Genomic DNA, 21,801 nt, shown 5'->3' with positions numbered 1-21,801 from the left:
AGGTCATGGAGGAGAGAGGGTCCTGCTGTGATGACTGACCCATGAAGGAGCAGCTAGACTTTTTCCACAGGGGAGGAAATGGGTAGGTCTGTATGGCAGGCTGTTACTCTGTGATAAAGCTATCAGAGCAAGACATTCTAGGTGCACAGCACTGGAAGAGATTTATCCTGAAACTATAAACACTTGAAAACCTTTTTCAGAATTTGCTGATGCCAGGGCTTGATGAGGCTGATTAATTACCCTAGGTGACTAAAGACAGCTAAGTTGCTGTTTCTTCCCCCCTCAAAGACACTTTTGCTTTGGATAATTTAGCAGCTGACAGTGTCTTGTTTTCCTGACCTCCCTGCAGCCACTAACACATCTTATTAAGGCTCCTTGCATAGTTTCAGCTTTTCTCTTGGCGATGACTTGGCTATCCAGCGTGAAATTTGACAAAATGCACACTTCAGCTAGCAAGCACACCCTCAACGCCTGCCAGCCTCCCTCACTCTTTGCTTTCTTAGCTCAGACAGTTGAAGAGCGTCGGAGCATTAAGATGAGCAGGCTTGTGATGCTGGCTTGGTACAGCACAGCAATTCCCTACAGTGAAAAGCAACATATAAAGATCTCTGTCCTGGAAACAATTGCAAGAGGAAGTGCCAGAGAAGAAGATGGTTTCTGAAACAAGAAGTGCTTATGTTATGTTTTGGTATTTTTTAACACAGTGTAGTGTTTAGCTAGTAAAAAATACCTAGGCCTAAGGTAAATAAAGGCAGTATCATTGAACATCTGGCACCTGCAGGTAAATAACTTAAAAATGAAGGTTTTGGCTTAGGGAAGGGAAAGATGTGAGGCAAGAAGTCTATGAAGATAAAAAAATGCTTTACTAGGATATTTTAGGAATGTTATTTTAGTAAAGTCATGTGTCATGGAAGAATGCAGCTACATTTCCTACTTCATGGTTGTAATTTTTCATCACCATTGCTTGCAGGGACACAGGAAGAGAGGATTTCTGCAGCCTGAGAAATTCTCAGTCGGATAAAGACAATGTGAATAAAGAAAGCCCTATAGCACTAGGCATATCAGGCAAGCAAGGAGGACTGGAGGGAGTTGAATTCATCACCTGCATGCTGAGTATAATGTATTAATGTCATGGAGAAGCAGCAGCTAAGCAGGAAAAGGGACAGTCTGATTTCTTGTAGTTGCAGGGAGGAGGTGCTAGATTCCCTGGTAACCAAGATGCAAACATTTGGTTGTTTTGCACGTTTCTGGATGGGATGCTTTGGCACCTGATAGGGAGTTAGCTTACACAACAGGCAGTTTCCTTGATAGGGGCACTGACAATGTCTGTTTACTGCTCCAGTCATCATTAAATCTGGAAAAACCTAGTATCACTGGGTTCCCTGTTCATTACCTCTCCAAAAAATAGCTAAGGCTGTCAGGAAGAGCAGGAGAGAGATAAGAAAGAAAGTGGGATTGAAGGAGGGTAAAAGATAAGTAAGATTAGTGGGTAAAATTGTAGGGATGGGAGATTATGGCTAGTTTCCATGTGTCATGAAAAGATGTTGCTTCAGCTGAGCCCTGATGTGGCTCGTTCTCTCAGCGCCTGCTCTGAAGACTCGATGACTGCTATTACTCTATCTTGTGGAGTCTGCTGACATTTCGAGGAAGTTTCAGACACTAATACTATCAGAATCAGTCCATCTGCTTAAGTGGTTTTGGAAGTTTTCCTAGAGTTTTTATTTGTTTTCATTCACATTTTAACCAGTTCATTTCAACTGAATGAAAAACTTACCTTGGGTCAGCATCCCATGATGTGTTCTAATCAGCAGCACATATGGGGTTCATGCTCAGTGACCCCAGTTTATGGCTGCAGCTCTGAAAGAACGTGCCTGGATGAGTGCACAAACACAGCTCTAAAGCCAGGGCTTTCTCAAGTAGGAATAACTAGTTACATCTCTGTACAACCCTGTGTAGAGAAAGAGGGATGCAGATACTGCTACTAAACCGTGCAAGCTTTGAGTGCAAGGCTCTGGGGGAAACTAACAAGCAGCTTCTTTCTCCAATTAATTCTTGCTCTGCAGCTTTGCTTTCCCTTCAAAAGCAAGTAATCTCATACTGCAGCAAGTAACAAGTCTGCAGTCTACAGAAACAAACCAGGCTTTGGCTCCTGACAGCTCACCAGCTCAGGGGTTATCAGGGGTTATCTTCTTCAGTGATCCCTGGTTGCCTCAATCTCAAATCCCATAAGCTCTGCAAGCAGGGTTTCCAAAATAGCTAAATCTGAAGGCAGATTTCTGTCCATGTGTGCATGTGTGCACACGTGCGTGTGTGCACAAAGATAGACAATCAATTATTTGATGTGGATAAAGTTATTGAATTATTTCTTAACATTTTTTTCCTATGTGAAGAAATTTCTGATTAGTCTCAGATTTCAGAAGCTGGGTTTACAATGCAGTGCTTTTGCTTTGTCTTTTGCCTCAGCAACTACAAATCTCTGGAGGCTTTGTAGTGCACTAGAATGGAGGAGGGAGAGTCACACTTCAGCAGACAGTCTTTTATAACCTTTTCTGATGTTTTACTGTGTCTTAAATACAGCAGAGACCTGACATACATTCAAATTGCCATGTACTGGAGAATGGAGAAAGGATAGGAGAGAAAAAATTACTATGTGTCCTTCTGAATTTCTAACTACATCACAGTGCTTTCAGAGTGTCAGATCACCTTGGGAAGTCTCATTTTTTATTACAGTTTCACTTAATTTTGAATTAATTCTTCCTCACACCCCTTGCATGTAAAAATGATTGCTTTTGCTTATACACGCCAATTTTGCCACTGTCCATGTTCTTGCTCCACTTGTGTATTCCCCAATACAATATTAAACGTATCAGGGACAAGTTTAAGAGGTATCACTCCTTACAGCTTGTTTAAACCATTGGCATGAGGTGCTCACATATTGTCAGTGCTCACATTGTCAGTGTCAGAAGAGATGTGCAGGTTTCACATAAACACACATATTCAGATGTGGAATCCTGTTAAATTAGGCCCAGAGAGGAGAATGACTGAGGCAGTTCAAAAAGCAAGGTGGCGAGCTGCAGATACCCAGAACTTATCAACAGCAGGTAAACAGGCCTGAGAGCAAAACTACAAGGGGATTATTCAAAATAAAGCTAAGTAAGAGAATGGAAAAATTGAAAAAAAAATCCCTGAGAAAACTGACTGCATATCGTCTGTATTTGAAACTAGAGGAGAAGGGAAGATAGGGCCTGTTTTCCTAGTCAAATTGTGATGCATAAGAAGTGAAAGAATCAGGAGAGAAGGAGCTGGGGAAGCAGACATGCTGAGTGCTGACTAATGGGCAGCGTTTCATTAAGGGGTGGCAGAGGACACAGACACTGTTGGATGTGGGTGTGCTCCTCCCTTGCAGGACACACCAATGTTTTAGTAGTTCACTCTGTGGAGAAAAGCCTGAGGGATGCCGGAGCGACTAACAGCATCACCTGGCTGCTTTGAATGCTGGTGGCAATCACTCTCACAAAAAATGTGTTCCTATTGGTTCCTATATTTACCTGTTGAGGACAAGGCTTGGTTGGATTTCAGTCTGCTGATTTCTCAGCAGATTTGGGAAAATGCCTCTAGAGAGGGCTCTTCACAGAGCACTAAATTCCTTCTCCCTCAACACATAGAGATGTAAATTTGCTTGAGTGGCTCTTCACAACAGCAGCAGCAGCAACGTGTTCTCCTATAGAGAAAGATGCAAATTCATCTCCCACAGGGATGGGTTGTACCATGCTCTAAAATGTTTGCTGGCTCTGATAAAACAAAAGCCTTCTGAATCACATGAAGTGCACTGTATTGCACCTTTCCAGACATTCTGGCATGAACCTTTAACCTTCCAAAGACTATTTAAGTCAGCCAGTACCCATTGACATGAATTGGTGCACGCAGCGCTGACTGTGTGCTTACAAACTGGGAAGCACACAAACACTTCCTCTGAATGCTCATGAAATCACCAGCTCTCAGGGCGTAAATGCGTTATGCACAACAGACGGGCTTATACCCAAGAGCTTGTAAAACGGCCACAGCAGCGCACAGCAGTGACTGTCAATACATTATGTTGCAACATGCTTGCAGGCTCACAGACAAGCAGATTTAAAGTGTGGTACAACGCTCAGGATTCTCTCTGTATCTGACCCCTGCAGTTAAGTGCTACAGTAATGGACTTGAAAGCATGTTGCTGCAAGAACTTGCCAAATGGTGATGGTATCCAGTAAATGCCCAGTGATAGGTCCCAGGGAGTGTGAATCACATGCTAGATACTGTTTTTTATGTCTGTAGAGAAATCCTTTTTTCCTGAACGCAAAAATTCTGATCTTCTGCGGGAATCTGAAGGTTTGAATGACAGGAGAAAGATGCGGTTTGGCGAATTTCCACTTACTGAAAGGGAAAGTAAGCTTTACACATGAATTAAAAAGAAGACAGACATTTCTTAGATGCTGTTTTGTGTTGCATAAACATTTCCTACATTAGGTTGCTTTATATTTGTTAGGCAACCTTTCCAAGTTTCTGGTTGGAGAGTCTCACTAATTCAAGGTTTAAAGGAGAGGAAAAACACCCATAAAAAAGCAACCAATACAGCTTCTCTTTGATGCACAAATAATGTAACTTTAAGGCATACTACCTAAAGTAATTTTAAAGTTTGAATACAATGGCCCAAAGTTGCTTTTTGCCATGTCCCACTGTTTCAAGCAACATTCCTTGCATGGTTTTTATTCTGAATTTGATTGCACAGCTCATAATCAGCTGCAAATTTCTTTTAAAAATAATGGGTTTGGATCAGCTCAAGAAGTGGAAACGCTATCAGTATTCAAGGTAGAATCATGTAGTGGTAAAAGGTAGCCTAAAGGTAGCATAGTGCTCAGGGATGCTCATACGTAAAGAGCATGAAAACATAGGACCCAGGCTCCTTGATTTTTTTTCTTTGTATTTGGAGACCCTATGAAAGGCCAAACTCAAAGCTTTTATCCTCAACCCACTCACACATACTTCTTACATCACAGCAACTTTGCCTTGTGGCAGGTATTGCAAAGCCCAGAATTAACAGCTGGCCAGTGTAACTGGCAGTAAAACCACAAACTCACCAACTGCAGCAGGGAAACATTTCTCAAAGCACAGTACAACGCATTTGGCCTATGTTTACACAAAACAGATCATGCGTTGTGCTGAGGGAAAAGACCCAGTGGTAAAACCACCCTGGTGTCTGCTCTCATGGTTCTTGCAGGGTCGCACGGGAGCACAGGCACACAGCTGTGGGTGGTGGCTGCAAACAGGTGCCACGCCAGCAGCAGACTGTGGCAGGACAGCTTTGTGCCGAGTGACCACAAGGAGACACGTCCAGGTGTAAGTGGAAATGCAGCTGGCAGGGTGCTGTGCTTGTTAGATCAGGGAAAACGTGCCACTCACAGGTAAAGCCAAGGACTTGTGCACACTGCAGAAACATGAGCCACATCTTTCAAGCACAGCCATACAAAACCTTCCTGTGTAGGAATGAGGAGCAGTTTCCTTTGGGAGAATGAAATTTTGAGGCTATCTTCCTATTTCAGTATACATAGCAAGACCAGTATACACTCTGCTTCACTTTGCGGAGATTTGGTTTCCTTTTTCAGAAAATGTAAGTTTAAAACTTACTTCCCCTCATCTTCTGATATGATCTGCCTACCATGGTCCATTTCCATTCCAACGGAAAGATTGAGAGATACCACTATCCAGTTTTATCAAGAGGTATGTGTTTGCGCGGCGAAAGATTCTGCTTGCCAAACACCCGCAGCAGCCACAGTCCAGGACTCCTTCCTGCCCTGCCAAGCACTCTTAGCTGCAGCAATTCCTCAAACCTGCTTTCCGCTCCCGCCGGGGAACGCGGGGTCGGGACGCGGGGTACGATGTGGAGTTGGGTCGCAGGTGTGGGACGCGTGACCGGGATGCGGGAGGGACAAGCGGCGGCAGGAACGCAGAGACTGAAAGCGCAATGGGACGCGAGCCCCGGAGGCGAATTGCAGAGGCGTAACGAGGATCCAGGAGGCGGCTCCGCAGGCGGGTCCGGAGGCGGGAGCGGGCCCGTGAGGCGGGCTGTGGGGGCGGAACGAGGGGCTGTACTTCCGGTTCGGAGTTGCTGTTGCGCGCTCGCGGAGGGGCTGCCGGGCCGCTGGCCAATAGCGAGGCTTGGCGGAAGCGCGCGCTGGTCGGTGGTTGGCCGGCGGCGGGCCGGAGGCGGGGCCAGGCGGGCGGGGCGGGCGCGCCGCAGGTGCCGCCCCGGAGAGCCGGCGTAGCGCCGGCCGTGCTGGGTCGGGTCAGGTCGGTGCCGCTGTAGCTGGTGCCGAACCAGGATGCGGCTGCGCTCCGGGGTGTTTGCCTCCTCCTGCCTCCTCGTGCAGGCCTTGGGCGTCGCGCTATTCCTCCGCGGCTTCTTCCCGGTGCCCGTCAGGTCCGTGCCCCGCAGAGAGGCCCGCGCGGCCCCTCCCGCCGAGCCGGCCCCGCCCGGCCCAGGTAACGAGAGCAGCTGCCGGGCGCGCCCGTCGCACGGTGTCGCGGAACATCTCTCTGTAGCGCCCTCGTGTTTCCAGACCAATTTCCCGAATAGTTTAGAACTTAACTGGTTTTCACGTAGTTATGGATCACAGGCAGGTGTACTTACTCGCAGTCGAAAAGCCTCAAGCGTCAGCTGTCACTTTCTTGAAAGGTGTGTTTTCCTGTCGTTTTGTTTCCCTCTCCCTGACTCTGATGGAGCCGTGATACCCGGGCCTGTTCAATGGCTCCTTGTTTGCATTTAATGATGCCGCCTCAGCTAAAACGCCACACGCTTTTCCTGTGATCATTCGCTGGCTGTGTTGTGCCCGAGAGTCATTGTTCATTGATGTTTCTGTGGTGTGTGAGTGTCTTAAAGCCACCTCAGTGAGACTTTTAACACCTCAGTAGTGACAGAGCAACTGTAGTAATGCAGGTTGCAATATGTATAGTGTTGCCATCCATCACTGTTTCTATGAAATCGCTGTCTTTACAGGTCGTACTCTGTTCCAGAGCTGAATTTGTGAAAGCAGAATTTTCAAAAATCTTTTTAAGGAGCCTATAGAGGATGTGCTAAGAAAGTAGTTGTCTCATATGTTCAGTCACAAATTGTATTAAAGTAATGTATTAAGAGGACTGTGTACTTGAGGGATTGTTTTTCACCAGTTTGGAGCTTGTGGGGTGAAACTTCAGTTTCACTTGGCAGCTAGATCGAGTTGTATTTTGCTTATACAAAGTTCTTGATTGGAACACCAGGTTATGGTTAACTTTTTGGAGCAGGACTGTAACTTCCAAACTGGGTCTTTAGCTGCTTGATATTTACTGTTAATTCTTCTGAAGTGTGTGACGTTATGCCTGTAGGGACAGGCTTACTTAAACTGCAAGACACAGTGGAGAGAACAGAAGGTTGTGTGGTTTAGAGTGTGGTGTGCTGGTTTTGGTTAAGCAGGAACACAAAGAATCTAGTCTGGTAACAGCCTGAGTGGTTTCTGCTGAAAGACAGGTTGATTTTTATCTGGAGTTTACCAAGACTATCGCAGATATTTGAAAGGCTGCTGTGAGTGAAATATTGCATTCACATGTGATTATTAGCAGAAGACTTAATGTAGAAGGAGACTGTTCAGGTGGGAAGGAGATGTCAGACAATTTGGTTTTGGAAAGACTGGTTTGTGTTGAAGAGTGGAAATGTGTGCCACAGGGCTCTACAAGCAGTTTAAATTTAGGCATGTCACAAGCAAGTCTAGGTGTAGTAGGCAAAAATGGAGTGACAGTAGAAAAATGCTTACTTTCTGTAGTACTTGGTTACAGTATGCTTGCAGAGTGATGTCTGGATGCTATTGTCTAAAGGCAGGGTATTGCTTACTAAACCATTGTGCAGAAGGCTTTCAACCTACTTTAGACCTATTCAGAAAACAATATTTCTCCAGTGCTTCTTTAATTCCTGAATGTTTCACTTTGTGAGTCCTGACTGCTGTTGAGTGCATCCTGTCGTAGCTGTAAGAAGGCTTGATGCTGAATGCTTGCAGCACATTATTGTAATAAGTTCTTGGTAGAGAACCTGTGGTTTTCTTCACAGACTTTAGGTTCATTTAGAGTAACTGTTTTTTAAGTAACCCTGGCAGAGATAAATAGGCATGCTGCATGGCAAGACTTGGACAATGTGTTGCTTTAGCTGTCTTACAGTATTTTCATATGGCTTGTAAATGACTCCAAATTCATTTGAACTTCTCAACACTTTGGCTTTCTGATAAATCACACTGCAGGAGGAATTGAGGAGTAGGGCATATGTGTCTGTGATCTGAACATTTTTGGTGTCCAGCAAGCTTTCTTTCACTAAGCAGTGGATAGGGAAAAGATGTAACTAACAGAACATCTGGTGATGCCTTCTTGTTTTTCATAGAGAGCCAAAGCATGCCTGATAAGTTGATAATTCATGTCCTGAAAAAAACCCAAATTATCAGTTTAATTAGGATTGCTTGCAGTCAGCATTTTGTTGTTGTTGAGATTTCCTTCTTCTCCCTGCTGTGTCCTCCTCCTCTATTTCCTAATCTGGAAGAATCACTAGCAGTAACTAGTCTGCGAATGTCAGTTGGTTGATGCTTCTCTGTGTAACCCCAAAATAAAATTTCTGAGGTTGTTTTTGATGTTGCTGTGTTAGACACACCATTATCTGCAACCTGTCCAAACTGTCAGCCATTTTGCAGAAAAAACCTTTACTCTGAAGGACTGTAAAACCCCTGACTTTATATAACACATTTACAGAGTGGTCAATTCATCATGATGGTGTCTGGGTAGAGGCCTGTGGGTTGGATACATTCTGCTTCCCTTTTGCCCTTCTGTGTTTTTTCCTGATAGAGAAATGAGATATGTAGAGGTTGGAGCAAAAATGTTGCTGTAAGACCTGAACGTCACCGTGTGGACCAAGTTCAATGCAGATGAAGAGTTGCTGTGGCCAGAATTAAATCCATGCAAGAGAAAGAGGTGGCATTGAAGGCATGACGTTGCCTACTGCTTGATGCACAGCAGCATTTTTCTGTACCCACCTGTATGTTCAGGGAATTCTGGAATTGGATTTTGGCCCTGCAGCTGCCATCACTGAAGTAGCCTGTCATACAGTCTTCTACCTTGAAGGGAGTGAATGTGCATAAATCTGTTTGATTCAAGTTTCAGTGAAATTGTCTCTTTCTTTGTAATCTTCCTGTTATCTTACAGTGAAATTTCATGCAGAGGCATTGTTTATGTTGTGATGTGAAAAACTGGGTATTAGCGCTGGTGAATGCTATGTTTTTTTTGTAACAGAAGTTGTCTGTCAGATACAATTAGTTCAGCTTTACTGAAGTAAAAAGAGAGAAGGTAGCAGCTGTTACTTTGAATGCTCTCCATTACAAAGCTTTTCCTTAGTTTTCTCAATTTCATGTCACACATTCCTTTCACATCGTATTTTACTTCCTAAAGGTGATATTGGAGTTGTTGTGTTATTCCTGTGCTGGATGGCTTGAAAACTCTTCTTCAGATTACTTCTCAGGTTTGCTGTGTGCAGCTTCTTATTTCTGGGTGTAGAATTAATAAAGAAGTTGAAAGCACTCATTTATATGGCCAAGTTGTCCTTTAACTTCTGTCTCGTCTTTGGTGAAATTTTTTGGTGACTTTTATATGCCCTGTTTTTGTTGCTTAGGAATGGTTTCTAACTGGACCAAGATTCCTCCACCGCTTTTCAAAAAAGTTGTCATTGTGCTGATAGATGCTTTGAGAGATGATTTTGTGTTTGGACCCAAAGGTAAACAGTTCATGCCGTATACTACTCAAGTTGTTGAAAAAGGGACTTCCTACAGTTTCATTGCTGAAGCCAAGCCACCCACTGTGACTATGCCTCGAATTAAGGTAACTGTAGTAATTTTTTATCTGTCATTTCATTGGAGAAGCTTTTGAAGTATGAGGTGTTTCATATGCTTGGAGTTGGCATAAAGGACATGTGTGTGATGTTAGTGCTATCTATGGCTGAATGTCTCTGTGCTGTAGTAGTGCACGTGATAGACTCCTGATTTGCCATGGGCAAGAGGTTAAGGACAAGTAAGGCCCTAGTCCAGGCTTAAGTGATCGATGTAGCCTTTTTATTTGTAATCATGGGAAGGCAGTAGACTCTTAGTTGTCCAGTTTTCCAGAAACATTTTTATTGTATTTCTCTGTGTTCTTGTAACTTCCGAGAGAAAATCCAGTTAAGTGTAAAATGTTTTTTGTCATAGGGATGTTTCTGAAGAAATTAAAAAGGAAATTCTGCCAAGTTCCAGATAAATAAAAGATGAATTGTGTTGGTGTCATCAAAATACTATATCTTCCAGGCTTATCAGTGGTAGATCTGAGTAGCACCTCTGCACTGAAAAGGCCAAGGCAGTGATGAGTGGTAGGCTAACTAGCAGGACAGTCAAGGAGAGACAGTCTGGTAACTCTTTATAGGTGCACTTCAGTGCTTCTTCTAGAAGTTTCTTACTTAGTGTCTTGAAGGTACTGTTGTTGTTAATGTTGAGTCAGTTTACTTACACCTAAATTGTCTTTTGATGGTTTAATGACCAGCAAACATCAACTGTTTGTTTGATGAAAAAACTGAAAGTCTTTTTTCTGTCCATTAATTGAGACAGTAATATTTTTACTTTCTGTAAAGCAGTAATCACATACATAAACTAGCACTATGTTGTGGCAGATGAGGTTATGTGGCAAGACAGCTTGTGTTCTTTTACTTTGTCATATTTCCTTCCCAAAAATATGATTTGTCTACCATCTGGCTTATTCCTTCCTCCCATAGCTACTGTCTTCTGAGCACTGGAAGTTTCCTGTTTAGTGTGTCTCTTTTCTTCTTTCATTAGGCTTTGATGACAGGTAGCATACCTGGTTTCATCGATGTTGTTGTGAACCTCAATTCTCCAGCTCTCTTGGATGACAACCTGATATGGCAGGCAAAAACAGCTGGGAAAAGAATCATATTTTATGGTGATGATACTTGGGTCAAATTGTTCCCAAAGCACTTTGTGGAATATGATGGAACAACATCATTTTTTGTGTCAGACTTCACAGAGGTGAGAGGTTTTGTATGATCTCAAGTTAAATGAAGTGAGTACAAACAGACAGTGTCAGTTTTTGAGAATGAGTGAATAAAGCTACCCTTGTTCTGAGATATTCACCTGGCAATTAAATAGAAATTGAATTTCTATGTCATTTTGGTGTGGGTGCTGTAAAGCTAAGCATTTGAATCCCTCATGCATCTGCTGTAGAAAGTGTTGGAATGATACAGTAATCATCAATTTATCACTCTATAATTTAACTAAGCATGCCGTTTTTTCACAAAACTTGTTCTGATTGGAAGTTAGACTAGTTGCTTTGTTTAAAAATTCTGCTAACCACATTTCATTTTGCTATCAGATATTTTTAATTAGTGCAATCTTTAAGAGGTCCATTAGTATATTAACTTGGTGTCTTAAAGGTGTACTTTTATAGTATTGCATCACTTTTGTAACTGCAATGGGAGCAGCGTTTCTTTATGTTGTAAAAGAAGGAGCATAGAAAGTAAGTGAAACAAATGCTGATAATTTTTACTCCGAGCACATTAGAGAGTAAATGCTTTGACAAATTTACTTAATTTTTGAACCTTTATAATTTTTAAAACCTCAAGTCATTGACCTGCTGCTACTGACTGAAGTATTTTATTATTTAAGAAAGTTAAAAAGGTCTAATGTGAATTGGAAGACATGTTTAATTGTTTATATTGTTGAGAGTTGCAAAAGCTTCTACCTGGAGTAAAAAGTACCAGTGTTCTACTAGATCTGTGGTTATGTGGCTCTCAAACTCTTTATGCAGTCCTTAAGCTGTCAATGTAGTTTATTAACCACAGGTTTTTACAGTTCTTTTGGTAGTTTTATACAGACTCAACAAAGTAGTATCACATGGGAAATATTGTAGGGATTTTTAATAACTGAAGAGAATACATGCAACTAAAAATGTATTGTCAATCAGAGCAGGAAAAGTTAAGTTAGTTGACTTAGTTTGAATAGTACTTTTCAGTTTTTCTTTCTCACTATGTTGTCCGTTATTTTACTCATAGCAAGTTCCACCTTCTTGTGTTTGCACACTAACAAAAAGGGAGCTGAGAAATTAGGGTTTGTTGTACCCCCAAGCTTCCCATCATTAAACTGAGATTTTCTTTGTACTTGTGATATGATGTATCACGTGTGAAGTGATTATCTGGAATGTGCAGGGTGAAAGTGACTGAAAAGTTCTTGGGACAGTTTTTAAAAGTTTCTATGGAAGCTTTGCAATCAGATTGCCTTGTCTGCATGTAACCTGGTGTGTCCTTACCAGAAAAGATTAAATGGGGTGAAGAATCTATTTTGTTAGACAAATATATTTGAGTGCCTGACATTGAACTAATCAATTTTTTTTCTTGTTAACATTGCCCATGTAAGCTCATCAACTTCTATACTTCTATGGAATTTTCATGGGTAGTATATGGTTAATTTTTTTGTGCTTTTTAAAAGAGGGAAGTTTTTTTTTACCTTATAGTTGTTTTCCTTTTCTTTGAGGTTGATGATAATGTTACCAGGCATTTGGATAGAGTGCTAAAGAGAGAAGACTGGGATCTCCTAATACTGCACTATCTGGGGTTGGACCATATTGGTCATATGACTGGGCCAAACAGCCCATTAGTGGGACCAAAACTTCGTGAAATGGATAACATACTGAAGAAGATTCATATTTCCCTTATTTCAAAGGTAATACAGATTCTGGGGTTAGTGTCTGTTAGTTGTGGACTGACATTGAAATGCTTGCTGGTTGTTGTTGTTGGCTTCTTTATTCATAGACTAAAGCGTGTATTCTGTTCTTTGCTTTCCTGGGCTATTTCCCAGTGTAGTATTTGTAAGGATTTGGTGGCTGACCTTAGTAACATCTGCTAACAGCCTCTTCTGGGCAGCTGTGGGAAATAACATCCCCTTGATGTGCAGGAAGAGGAGAGGAATGCCTGCCAAAGTTCTCTCATCACTTGTGAATTAAAATGGTTGTTGATGTGCTTTCAAGTAATGAAATTCTGCAGAAGGAGGAATGGGGATGTGTAGCTAATGGCTCTGATGTCCAGAATTAGGAAGGCATACGTAATTCTTAGATAGCTGATAAATTCAAATGGAAGTGGTGGTCTTAATCTGCATTTTTTATGGTAAATGTAGCACATCTGAATCTGTTTTTAGATTTGTAAATACTAGTTGTCACTTACCTAAGCAGTCTGGATACTGAAATACGAAGTCCTAGTTCCAGGTGGCCTGAAGCTCTTTTTATTGTTTGTTTTTGGCTACTGCAATTCAGAATAGCTGATCATGAAATTTTAATAATATTTTTAGTCAAGTGGGTACTATAACATGAAAAAAAGGTTAAATCCTGTGTGTGGAAGTTCCAGGAATGTTACAGTTTTCTGCTTTTTAGTATCTTTGCTTTTGCCATTTATATTCAAGCCTTTATCTCTGTTTTAGAATACAGACGTAGTAAAAGCACTTTATTTTTTGGATAGCATGTGTACTGGTGATAACTAGAGATGATACAAAAGTACTTTGTTGTTGAATGACTGTTAATTTTCTGCCGCTTTGGTTTGTTAGCTCAAAATTCTTGGACAGGCCTCACTTAAGTTTCTGTTTCTCTTTATTCAGAAACATACACCTCATTCAACATAATTCTTCAACAATCATTATCAATTAGTCTTCATTGACTGTTAGATTTAAATCCCAAATCAGTCAGATTTCCATCCCTAAAGCCCTTGGGAAACTATCAACCATTAGAAACAGGATTATTTTTTAATATTGAATTAATATTATGTTAGTATTCACAATATTAGTAATTTGGCATTTATATTAAAACTTGGTGAAGCTGAGGGAATGAAGAGGGGGATTATTTCTGTGTTAATGATGCTCTTCTGGGATGCCTGATTTTCTTCTCATGGTGATAGCCTTTATTTAATCTTCCATAGAGTTTCTTGTAACTCTGTAAATTCAAGGTTTTTTAAAAAAGGTTTTTTGTTCCTTTTTTTTTTTTTTTTTGCTAAGATACTGGCAAACAGGTTAGATATGAATATGCCTTAACTTTTAAAAATTACTATTACTGAGTTACACTTAATTGCAGTGATCTCTTATTATCTGTCCCAAGGTGAGCAAGTTTCAAAACTGAAGTTAATTTTGAGACATATTCGTGTTTGAAAATGATGAAGATAGTGAAATGAATATAAATGAATTGTGTTTGTATGGTAACGTAGATTTTTTTTCTGTGATTTGCAGGAGGAAGCTTCTCTTCCCAATTTGTTAGTTGTTTGTGGGGATCATGGAATGTCTGAAACAGGCAGTCATGGTGGTTCTTCAGAAGAAGAAGTGCACACACCCCTTCTGTTTATCAGCTCTGCTTTTGGGAAGAGAAGTGGTAAGGATCAAAGACGCATGACGTTTTTTAGAGCTGTCTTAGTTTCAGATGGAATAGAGTTAATTTTCCACTTAGTGGCTTGTACAGGACTGTTTTCTGGATTCAGTATGAGAATAATGTTGATAACAGACTGGTGTTTTGGTGTTTACTCTGAATCAAGGACTTTCCCTTTTGCCATGCTCTGCCATTGAGCAGGTGCAAGAGGAGCCATTAAGGAGCATAGCAAGGACATCTGACCTGAACTGGCCAAAGGGATATTTCATGCCATGGAACATCATTCCTAGTATATAAACTGGGGCTCCCAGTCACTGCTTGGGGATGGACTGGACATTGGTCAGCAGGGGGTGACAAATTTTATTGTGAACCACTTGTTTCTCTTGGGTTTTATTCTTCCCCCGTCTTCTTTTCATTACTATTATTGGTATAATATTTAATTTTGTTTCAATTATTAAACTGTTCTAGTCTCGACCCATGAGGTTTACCTTGTCTTTCTCCTCCCCACCAGGATGTGGGGTGTGAGTGAGTGGCTGCATGGTACTTGGTGTAAGGCTCCAGTAGATACTTGGTGTAAGGCTCCAGTAGATACCAGTGCATAGTGTACTCTAATAGCGTGGGAACACTACTACTGTATATAGCTGTAACAAGAATAGCAATAATAATTATGTGTAGATTATAGTAGTTATTACTGTAAGGGAAAGAGGGGAGAAAGAGGAATAAAACCCAAGAGAAACATGTGATGCACAATGCAGTTGCTCACCACCTGCTGATTGGTGCCCAGCCCACCTTCAAGCAACAATCCAAAGCCCCCAGTCAACTCCCTCCAGTTTGTATACTGGCTATGATGTGCTATGGCTTGGACTATTCCTTAAAGCAGTTCAGGTCAGCTGCTCTAACTGTGTTCCCTCCCAGCTTCTCTTGCTCACTGGCAGATCAAGGACATGAAAAGTTCTTGATCTCGGTGAATCATGAATGAAGCTTTGTAACCAGTGAGAGAATTGTGTATTTCTGAGATGATAATCTTTTACAGCACTGTCCTATCCAAATGTTGAGCGCTAATGAGATGTGTTGTCAGAATATTGAGCTAATGGTAAATAAATAGGTGTATATCCAAAATCCTATTTGAAGTAGGTTGAAGCTGTGTCTTTCATGTCCAGAATATTTCCTTGGCCTCTATTCTTCTCTCTCAGGCAGCTAGGATAGAAGAATGAAAATTTCTCACACAGAGTCCCCCAGAAGGAGAAAGAAAGCCCTTGGAATACTAGAGACTGTTGGAAGTAGGATTATTTGATTATTTTTTAACAGTAAATTGATCTGACCCTTTTGAAAGGGTGAGAGGTGATGGCACTGATAACATAACTATTGATTGCTAAGTCTTAAGGATAGAATATGGACTGTGAGTTTGTTTACTGTACAGGCTGCTTAATTTTATATAACTGATGTGAGTTCACATGGTTCTAAAGCTGATTTTCTACTTGTAGGTAATGACAAAAACCAAAAACCAGACAGTTAAAGGCAAGAGGCAATAAAGAAATGGGGTGGTAGAGAATCTTTAGTCTACTTTGTACAGTTGTGCTTAAACAAACTTCTTGACTGAGTGGATAGGTAGAATGCAGTTATACCAGGAGTGAATATTTTCCTCAAAATAATACTCCCTTCTGCCTTTCATTCTGCCACTTGTTCATTTCCATGTGATTTCTTTTCTTCTAAAACCTGTGTGCAGAAACTTGATTTATCTTGCTGGAAGTTCCTGCAGCACGGTGGAGGTAGATTGTCCTGTAAAGTTGCTATACAGCTGCAGTAGAAAGCACTGCTTAAAGAGTCCTTGACGTCTTCTCAGGTCTGTAAACAAAACAAAGTCAAGAGTGGATCAAAACTCTTGGCTAAATTTTTATTTTATGAATTTCACTAGCATGTGTTGACAGCCGGGCCACAAGAGTATAGCTTCTGTAAATGCAGTCTCCTGTTCATTGGAATTAGTTTCTGTGAGGTTTAACCTGAATGAGCAGTTCTTACAATTCAGTGAAATGTATCTATTTACCTGTCTTTTGGGATAGCATTTGTGATTTCTAATGCCTTTGTAAATATCCAGCAGTTTACTTTTCATTGGTACAGTAATCAGGATTCTAGCGACTGCTCCTTATGATCCTACTGTAAACAAAATGTACTGTGGTTAATTTGGTAGACCTCAAAATAGTAATCCTGTGGGCTTTTTACATTTAGTATGCTGTCAGAGTATTACTTGTATAGCCTTCTACAGAGATGTGTCACCCATGATTGGCTAAATGTGTTTGTGTAGTTTGGCTTTTTTTTTACCAGTTAAGAACTTGCCTTTAAAGATAAAATCTGAAAACTGCTGACATACAGGCATTCATGCAAAGAGGCTTTACGGATTATAGATGGCATTCTGTACAAGTACGGGATTAATCAGAGCTCGATGAGAAATGAGTCAAATTTTAATGCTCTTAAAAGCAGCCTTGAGAGGAATAAAGACTATATAGAATTCTTTCTATACTGCATTTAAGTCAAAACACTTAATGCTTGAAGTTACAAAGAGGATGAAATAAAAGCACATAGAAAACCACTGTTACCTAACTAGTTTAGCATGAAAAGAAACAGCTGGCAAAACAAACAGAAGGTTCATTATGTTCATAAAATCATTCATGTCTGTAGATTTCTGTGGGACTGAAGGCTAATCCTGATAACTGCAGTAAGTTAATGGAATCTTACACAGGACCCTTAAAAAATCACTAGGTTTTCCTGCAGGGAGCCGTGGATTTGGAGCCTCAACATTCTTTACCTGATGTCTAACTATTTTCCTAGCAACCTGATATTAATTAAATCTTGAGCTGTTGTCCTTATATCAAGATGGTTCTGGAATGCTGTCAGCATTATTTTAGGTTCTCATTCTTTGTTCATATATTAAATTGACCTACTGTAGTGTTTTCTATTCTTTCTAATGTCAAACTTATGAAACCCTCTTAGGATGTAGGCTGCAATTTGATATTAAGATGACGTCCTGGACCATCTGTTTTCTTACTTCTACTTGTATAACATTTATTTTATGTTTACAGTAGTTATTAGCATTAAAGAGTGGCACTGGCTAAGAATTTAATAAATATTGGATTTACAGCAGCAGAGGATGGCAGCTGAGAAAGATCAGTCAGCTCTCTGTAGACCACTTAAAATAGCTGATCTAACACCGGTGAAACAATTTTGAATCTAAAAAGGTGCCAGCTGTCTCTGGAGAAATAGAATGGGCTTGTTATTGAAACTTCTTTTCCTCTCTCTTTTTCTTTCTCTTTTTTTTTTTGGTCATTCTAGCTCCTCCAGCCCAGCCTGAGCATGTGCAGCAAACAGATTTAGCTAGCACACTGGCAATAGGTCTTGGCCTACCAATTTCAAGAAACAGTGTTGGGAACCTTATATTGCCAGTTGTTGGAGGCAAGACAATGAGAGAACAGCTACGTTTTGTGCACTTGAATGGGTTCCAGCTTAGCAGATTGCTGCAAGAGAATACGCCTGCATATGAAAAAGGTAAATTAGCTAAAAAGATGTTACAGGTATACTAAAAGGAGATTGTTTATAAAACAGTTTGGACTTTTAAATTCAATAGTATGGCATTGCACTGCGAGTTAGCTATTCTTTTGAGAGCAGGATTCAGAACAGTTGTACTGAATTCAATCTTTACTGCAACCTACTTTATACTGCTTCTGAATACAATTTTTTTAATGACTACTAATATTCCTAGTTGGCAAAAGAGCAAAAATAAAGATGGAGTAAGATTAAAGTAAAACTGCCTGTGTAGTTAAATCTCAGTGGTTTCATAACTGCTCTTTGTGAGGTGTTCTATATAGGGCACTGACTCTGAGCTATTTGGAGAATTAACACAATGGACTGAATTTTCTAGTTTAAATAAAAAGATGCTTCACGTAAAGCTGGGAAATAATTTAGGGTAAGTTATCTTTTTATTTCATTTTTATGTATTTACTTGAAATGAGAACCTAGAGAACTGCTTATTAAAAATGCATATGTGTGTGTGTGTGTGTGTGTGTGTGTGTGTTTATTTGGAGGAAAGAATAAAAAACAAGTAGAAAAAATAAACCAAACCTAGCAAAATGTTCTATTTCATTAGGAAGCATGATACAAACTGCAGTATAAATAATGAAGTTAATATGATAATTTTGTTAAAAAAATGAGTCAGAGGGTGAAGGAGAATATTTTACCACTGACATTAGAAGAAGTTGTCTTAAAGTGATTCTGAAGCTTGTCAGTTGATTTGTAATCTGTTGAATTATTGAAATAACTAGATGAGAATGCAGAGCTGTTGTATTGCTAGGAATAATTAAAGTGGATACCAACGTAGATTTTAGCAAAATGATTGTTCTAGGTCAATAATCAGTTATCTTTCAACATCACAGCTTCAAATCATAATTAAACCTTGTCCAGGAATCTCAACAGAACAAATTCTGCTTGTAGCAACAACATGCCTATAGCAGGACCCATGCTCCTTGTCTTCTGACATTTTTCTTCTACACAAATTTCTTCACTTAACCCAGTTGTGTCAAGTGAGGAACTTGCCCTGTTGAGGGGTTTCAGGATATGACTGTGTTGCTGAAAATGCCAGCACGAAACTCCCATCTGACAGTATTTCTGAAAACACTGATGAAACAGGCTGGAGTTTCTACCAGCTTCTTGTTTATATCTTCATTTTCATTTTATTCTTGTCTGGGAACAATTTAATTTCAACTTGTAGCTTTCATCTGAAACATGAAAGTCAAAATTGCTGAGGATAAAAATGTGAGAAATTTTTATGGTGCTTGCTTGTGACTGCAAACTTATTAGAGGTGCTACCATACTGGAAAGAGTTTGGGTGGCAAAGCACCCACAGTGACTTTCTCTCCTTTCAGTAATGGAAAGTCTCAATAACATGGTGCAAATTAAGCTTTTTTTATAGAATCTTAATGTCAATTTCCCCTGTTTCTGTTGACTTCTTAGAGGGATCTTGTTTTTCTTAGAGTGTCCTAGATGTTCAAGGCTTTGGTCTGTTCAGTTAAGACTGGCAGGGAAACAGTATGTTCTGTTTCTTTAGTGTTTGATTGATGTGGATACTTCAGGCCTAGAAGTACTAAAGACAGTATCTCAGTGACGTACATATGTAACTCAAGAGCTGCATGGATGGCCATTTGTTTTGCATAGCCTTTAAGTGGAGATAAAAGCCATCCCACTATCCCACTACAGAAACATGGACATCTCTCCGGATTCCCCTAGTGGGAGGTTACCTTGCAGAGAAGTTACTATATTCAGTAGTCTGATTCATGTTCAAGAAGGTTGCCTGCTCTTTAAAAAAGGTAAAAAGAAGGCTTCTGGGAACTGCGTCTGTACTTGTTAAGATCACAAAACAGATCTTCCTGGAAGACATATTAAAACATGTGGAAGACAGAAAGGTTGTTGGAAATTATTGATACTACTTTGCCATGGGAACATTGAGCCTGGCTAATTTAGTGTCCTTCTATGATGGAGTAAATGCATCAATGGACAAAAGATGTGGCATCTACTTAGACTTTTGTAAGGCCTTTGGTAAGGCATCCCTAAACATTCATGCTGCTGTTGTTAGAGTGATATGGTTTGACAAATGGACTGTGTCATGAATAAGAAATTGGCTGCATGTGTGTAAAGTCGGTGGCTTAATGTCTAATTGGAAACCAATAAGGAGTGGTGATGTAGCAAAAGATGTCTCCATTAACAGTGCTGGCAATGAATGAGATAATCTTAAAAGCAGCTTCCAGCCTGAATAATTCTACTATTCTAAGATTGTAAGTTGGGAATGTGAGGAGGGAAAATTTATCTTAATGTGAGAGAGTGGTGACAGGCATGTAGCTATTCCTGGGAGGGGATGATGAAATAGTAGAGAACTTCTGGGTCAGGATTAGTGCACAGACCAACATGGGCAATATTTTATGGGCATCTAGGGCAGACAGTTGGATTGTAAGGAATTGTAGCTTTTGTTGTAAGGATTGTAGCTTTTCAGACAACTAGAGGAGGTCTTACTTTCACCATCCACGGTGCTCATGTGATGCTTCAGCCATCCCGTTGCATTTCAGGCTAGATAGCTGGACAGTGAGATGGACTGAAAAGTGGCTTACCTGCTGGCTTCGTGTGAATGTGATCAGCAGCACAAAGTCCCCCTGAAGGCTATTGTGATCAACCACAGGGCTTGACTCAAGCCAGAACTATTCAACATCTTCATCAATGATCTGGCCAGTGGTACAAAGTGGCATCTCAACAAAGGAAGGACACAACAGAAATCTGGGAGAATGCAATAGGTGGGTCTCCTGCCACTCAGAAGCACTTTGGCAGCCTGGAGAAATGGGCTGACAGGAACCTCTTAAGGTTCAGCAAAGGGAAATGCTAAATCCTACAGCTGGGAAGAAGTAATCCCAATGTATTGTAGCAGATTGGGTTTTGGCTGACTGGAGACAGCTGGAAGAAGCACCATGGGATGACTGGGGATCCCAAGTTGAATATCAGGCAGCAGAACACCCTTGTAGAAGGAAGGGCAATAGGAGGCATCCAAGGTGGCATTAGGAGGACAATCATCAGCTGGTCAGTCCTGCCTCTTCTATCAGCTGTGGTGAGCGGGCATCAGGAGTCTTGGGTCTGGTGCTGGGCTTCTCAGTACCATAATTTAGTGGATGTAACGTAGTAAGTGTAGTGTGTGGTCATGAAGGTGATGAAGGGATTGGAATGTCTTTCATATGAGGAGGGGTGAGGGTGCTAGGACTGTTTAGGAGGGGTCTTGTCAATGTAGATAATATATGATGGGAGGCAATAAACAAGATGGGACCAAGGTCTAATTGGTGGTCCTCACAAAAAATTTGGAGGAAACCTTTTTAGGTAAGGTTTGTCAAACACTGGAATGAGTTGGCAAGAGAGGTTGTGGAGGCTTCATACGAGTAAACATTCAAAACCTGATGGGACACAGGTTCAGAGCAATCTTCTTTAACTCACCCTACTCAGAGCCTTTTAATCTGTATTTATGGAACATCTGAGCACTCAGCGGAGTTGTGCTGACAACTCTTGAGCTGTATAAATTCTGAATTCCACAGGTAAGGTCTTCTGCCAGGTTTTTTGGAGTAAAAGAAACCCCAAAAGATAGTTGGATTCAGCTGGACATCACTCCCATTTGCTTAGTTGGACATCACTCATATTGAAACTGCTGCTGCAGTTTCAAGCTTTCCAGTGCAGATTCTCCTCTAGTAACAACTAGTGGATCAAAACATTTCCATTTCAATGCTAAGAGAAATGCCTACACTTGCA

The 21,801-nt window shown here is 40.7% G+C and overlaps 1 protein-coding gene across 1 annotated transcript in view; it reads left to right on the top strand.

Annotated features, from left to right (window-relative positions):
* Nucleotides 1-6,309: 6,309 nt before the first annotated feature.
* The window catches only part of PIGG (phosphatidylinositol glycan anchor biosynthesis class G), a 79,285-nt gene continuing 63,793 nt past the window's right edge, over nt 6,310-21,801 (top strand). The window contains exons 1-6 of the mRNA XM_059492042.1: nt 6,310-6,522; nt 9,716-9,921; nt 10,902-11,111; nt 12,612-12,800; nt 14,346-14,484; nt 17,806-18,018. Coding sequence (XP_059348025.1) covers nt 6,363-6,522; nt 9,716-9,921; nt 10,902-11,111; nt 12,612-12,800; nt 14,346-14,484; nt 17,806-18,018 — 1,117 coding nt within the window. The 5' untranslated portion in view covers nt 6,310-6,362. The remainder of the gene's footprint in view (nt 6,523-9,715; nt 9,922-10,901; nt 11,112-12,611; nt 12,801-14,345; nt 14,485-17,805; nt 18,019-21,801) is intronic.

This window comes from Ammospiza nelsoni, chromosome Z (genome assembly GCF_027579445.1).
Source record: "Ammospiza nelsoni isolate bAmmNel1 chromosome Z, bAmmNel1.pri, whole genome shotgun sequence".
Classification (NCBI taxonomy): Eukaryota; Metazoa; Chordata; class Aves; order Passeriformes; family Passerellidae; genus Ammospiza; species Ammospiza nelsoni.
The sequence above is the reverse complement of the archived record's forward strand: the minus strand, read 5'-3'. Positions and strand labels throughout refer to the sequence as shown.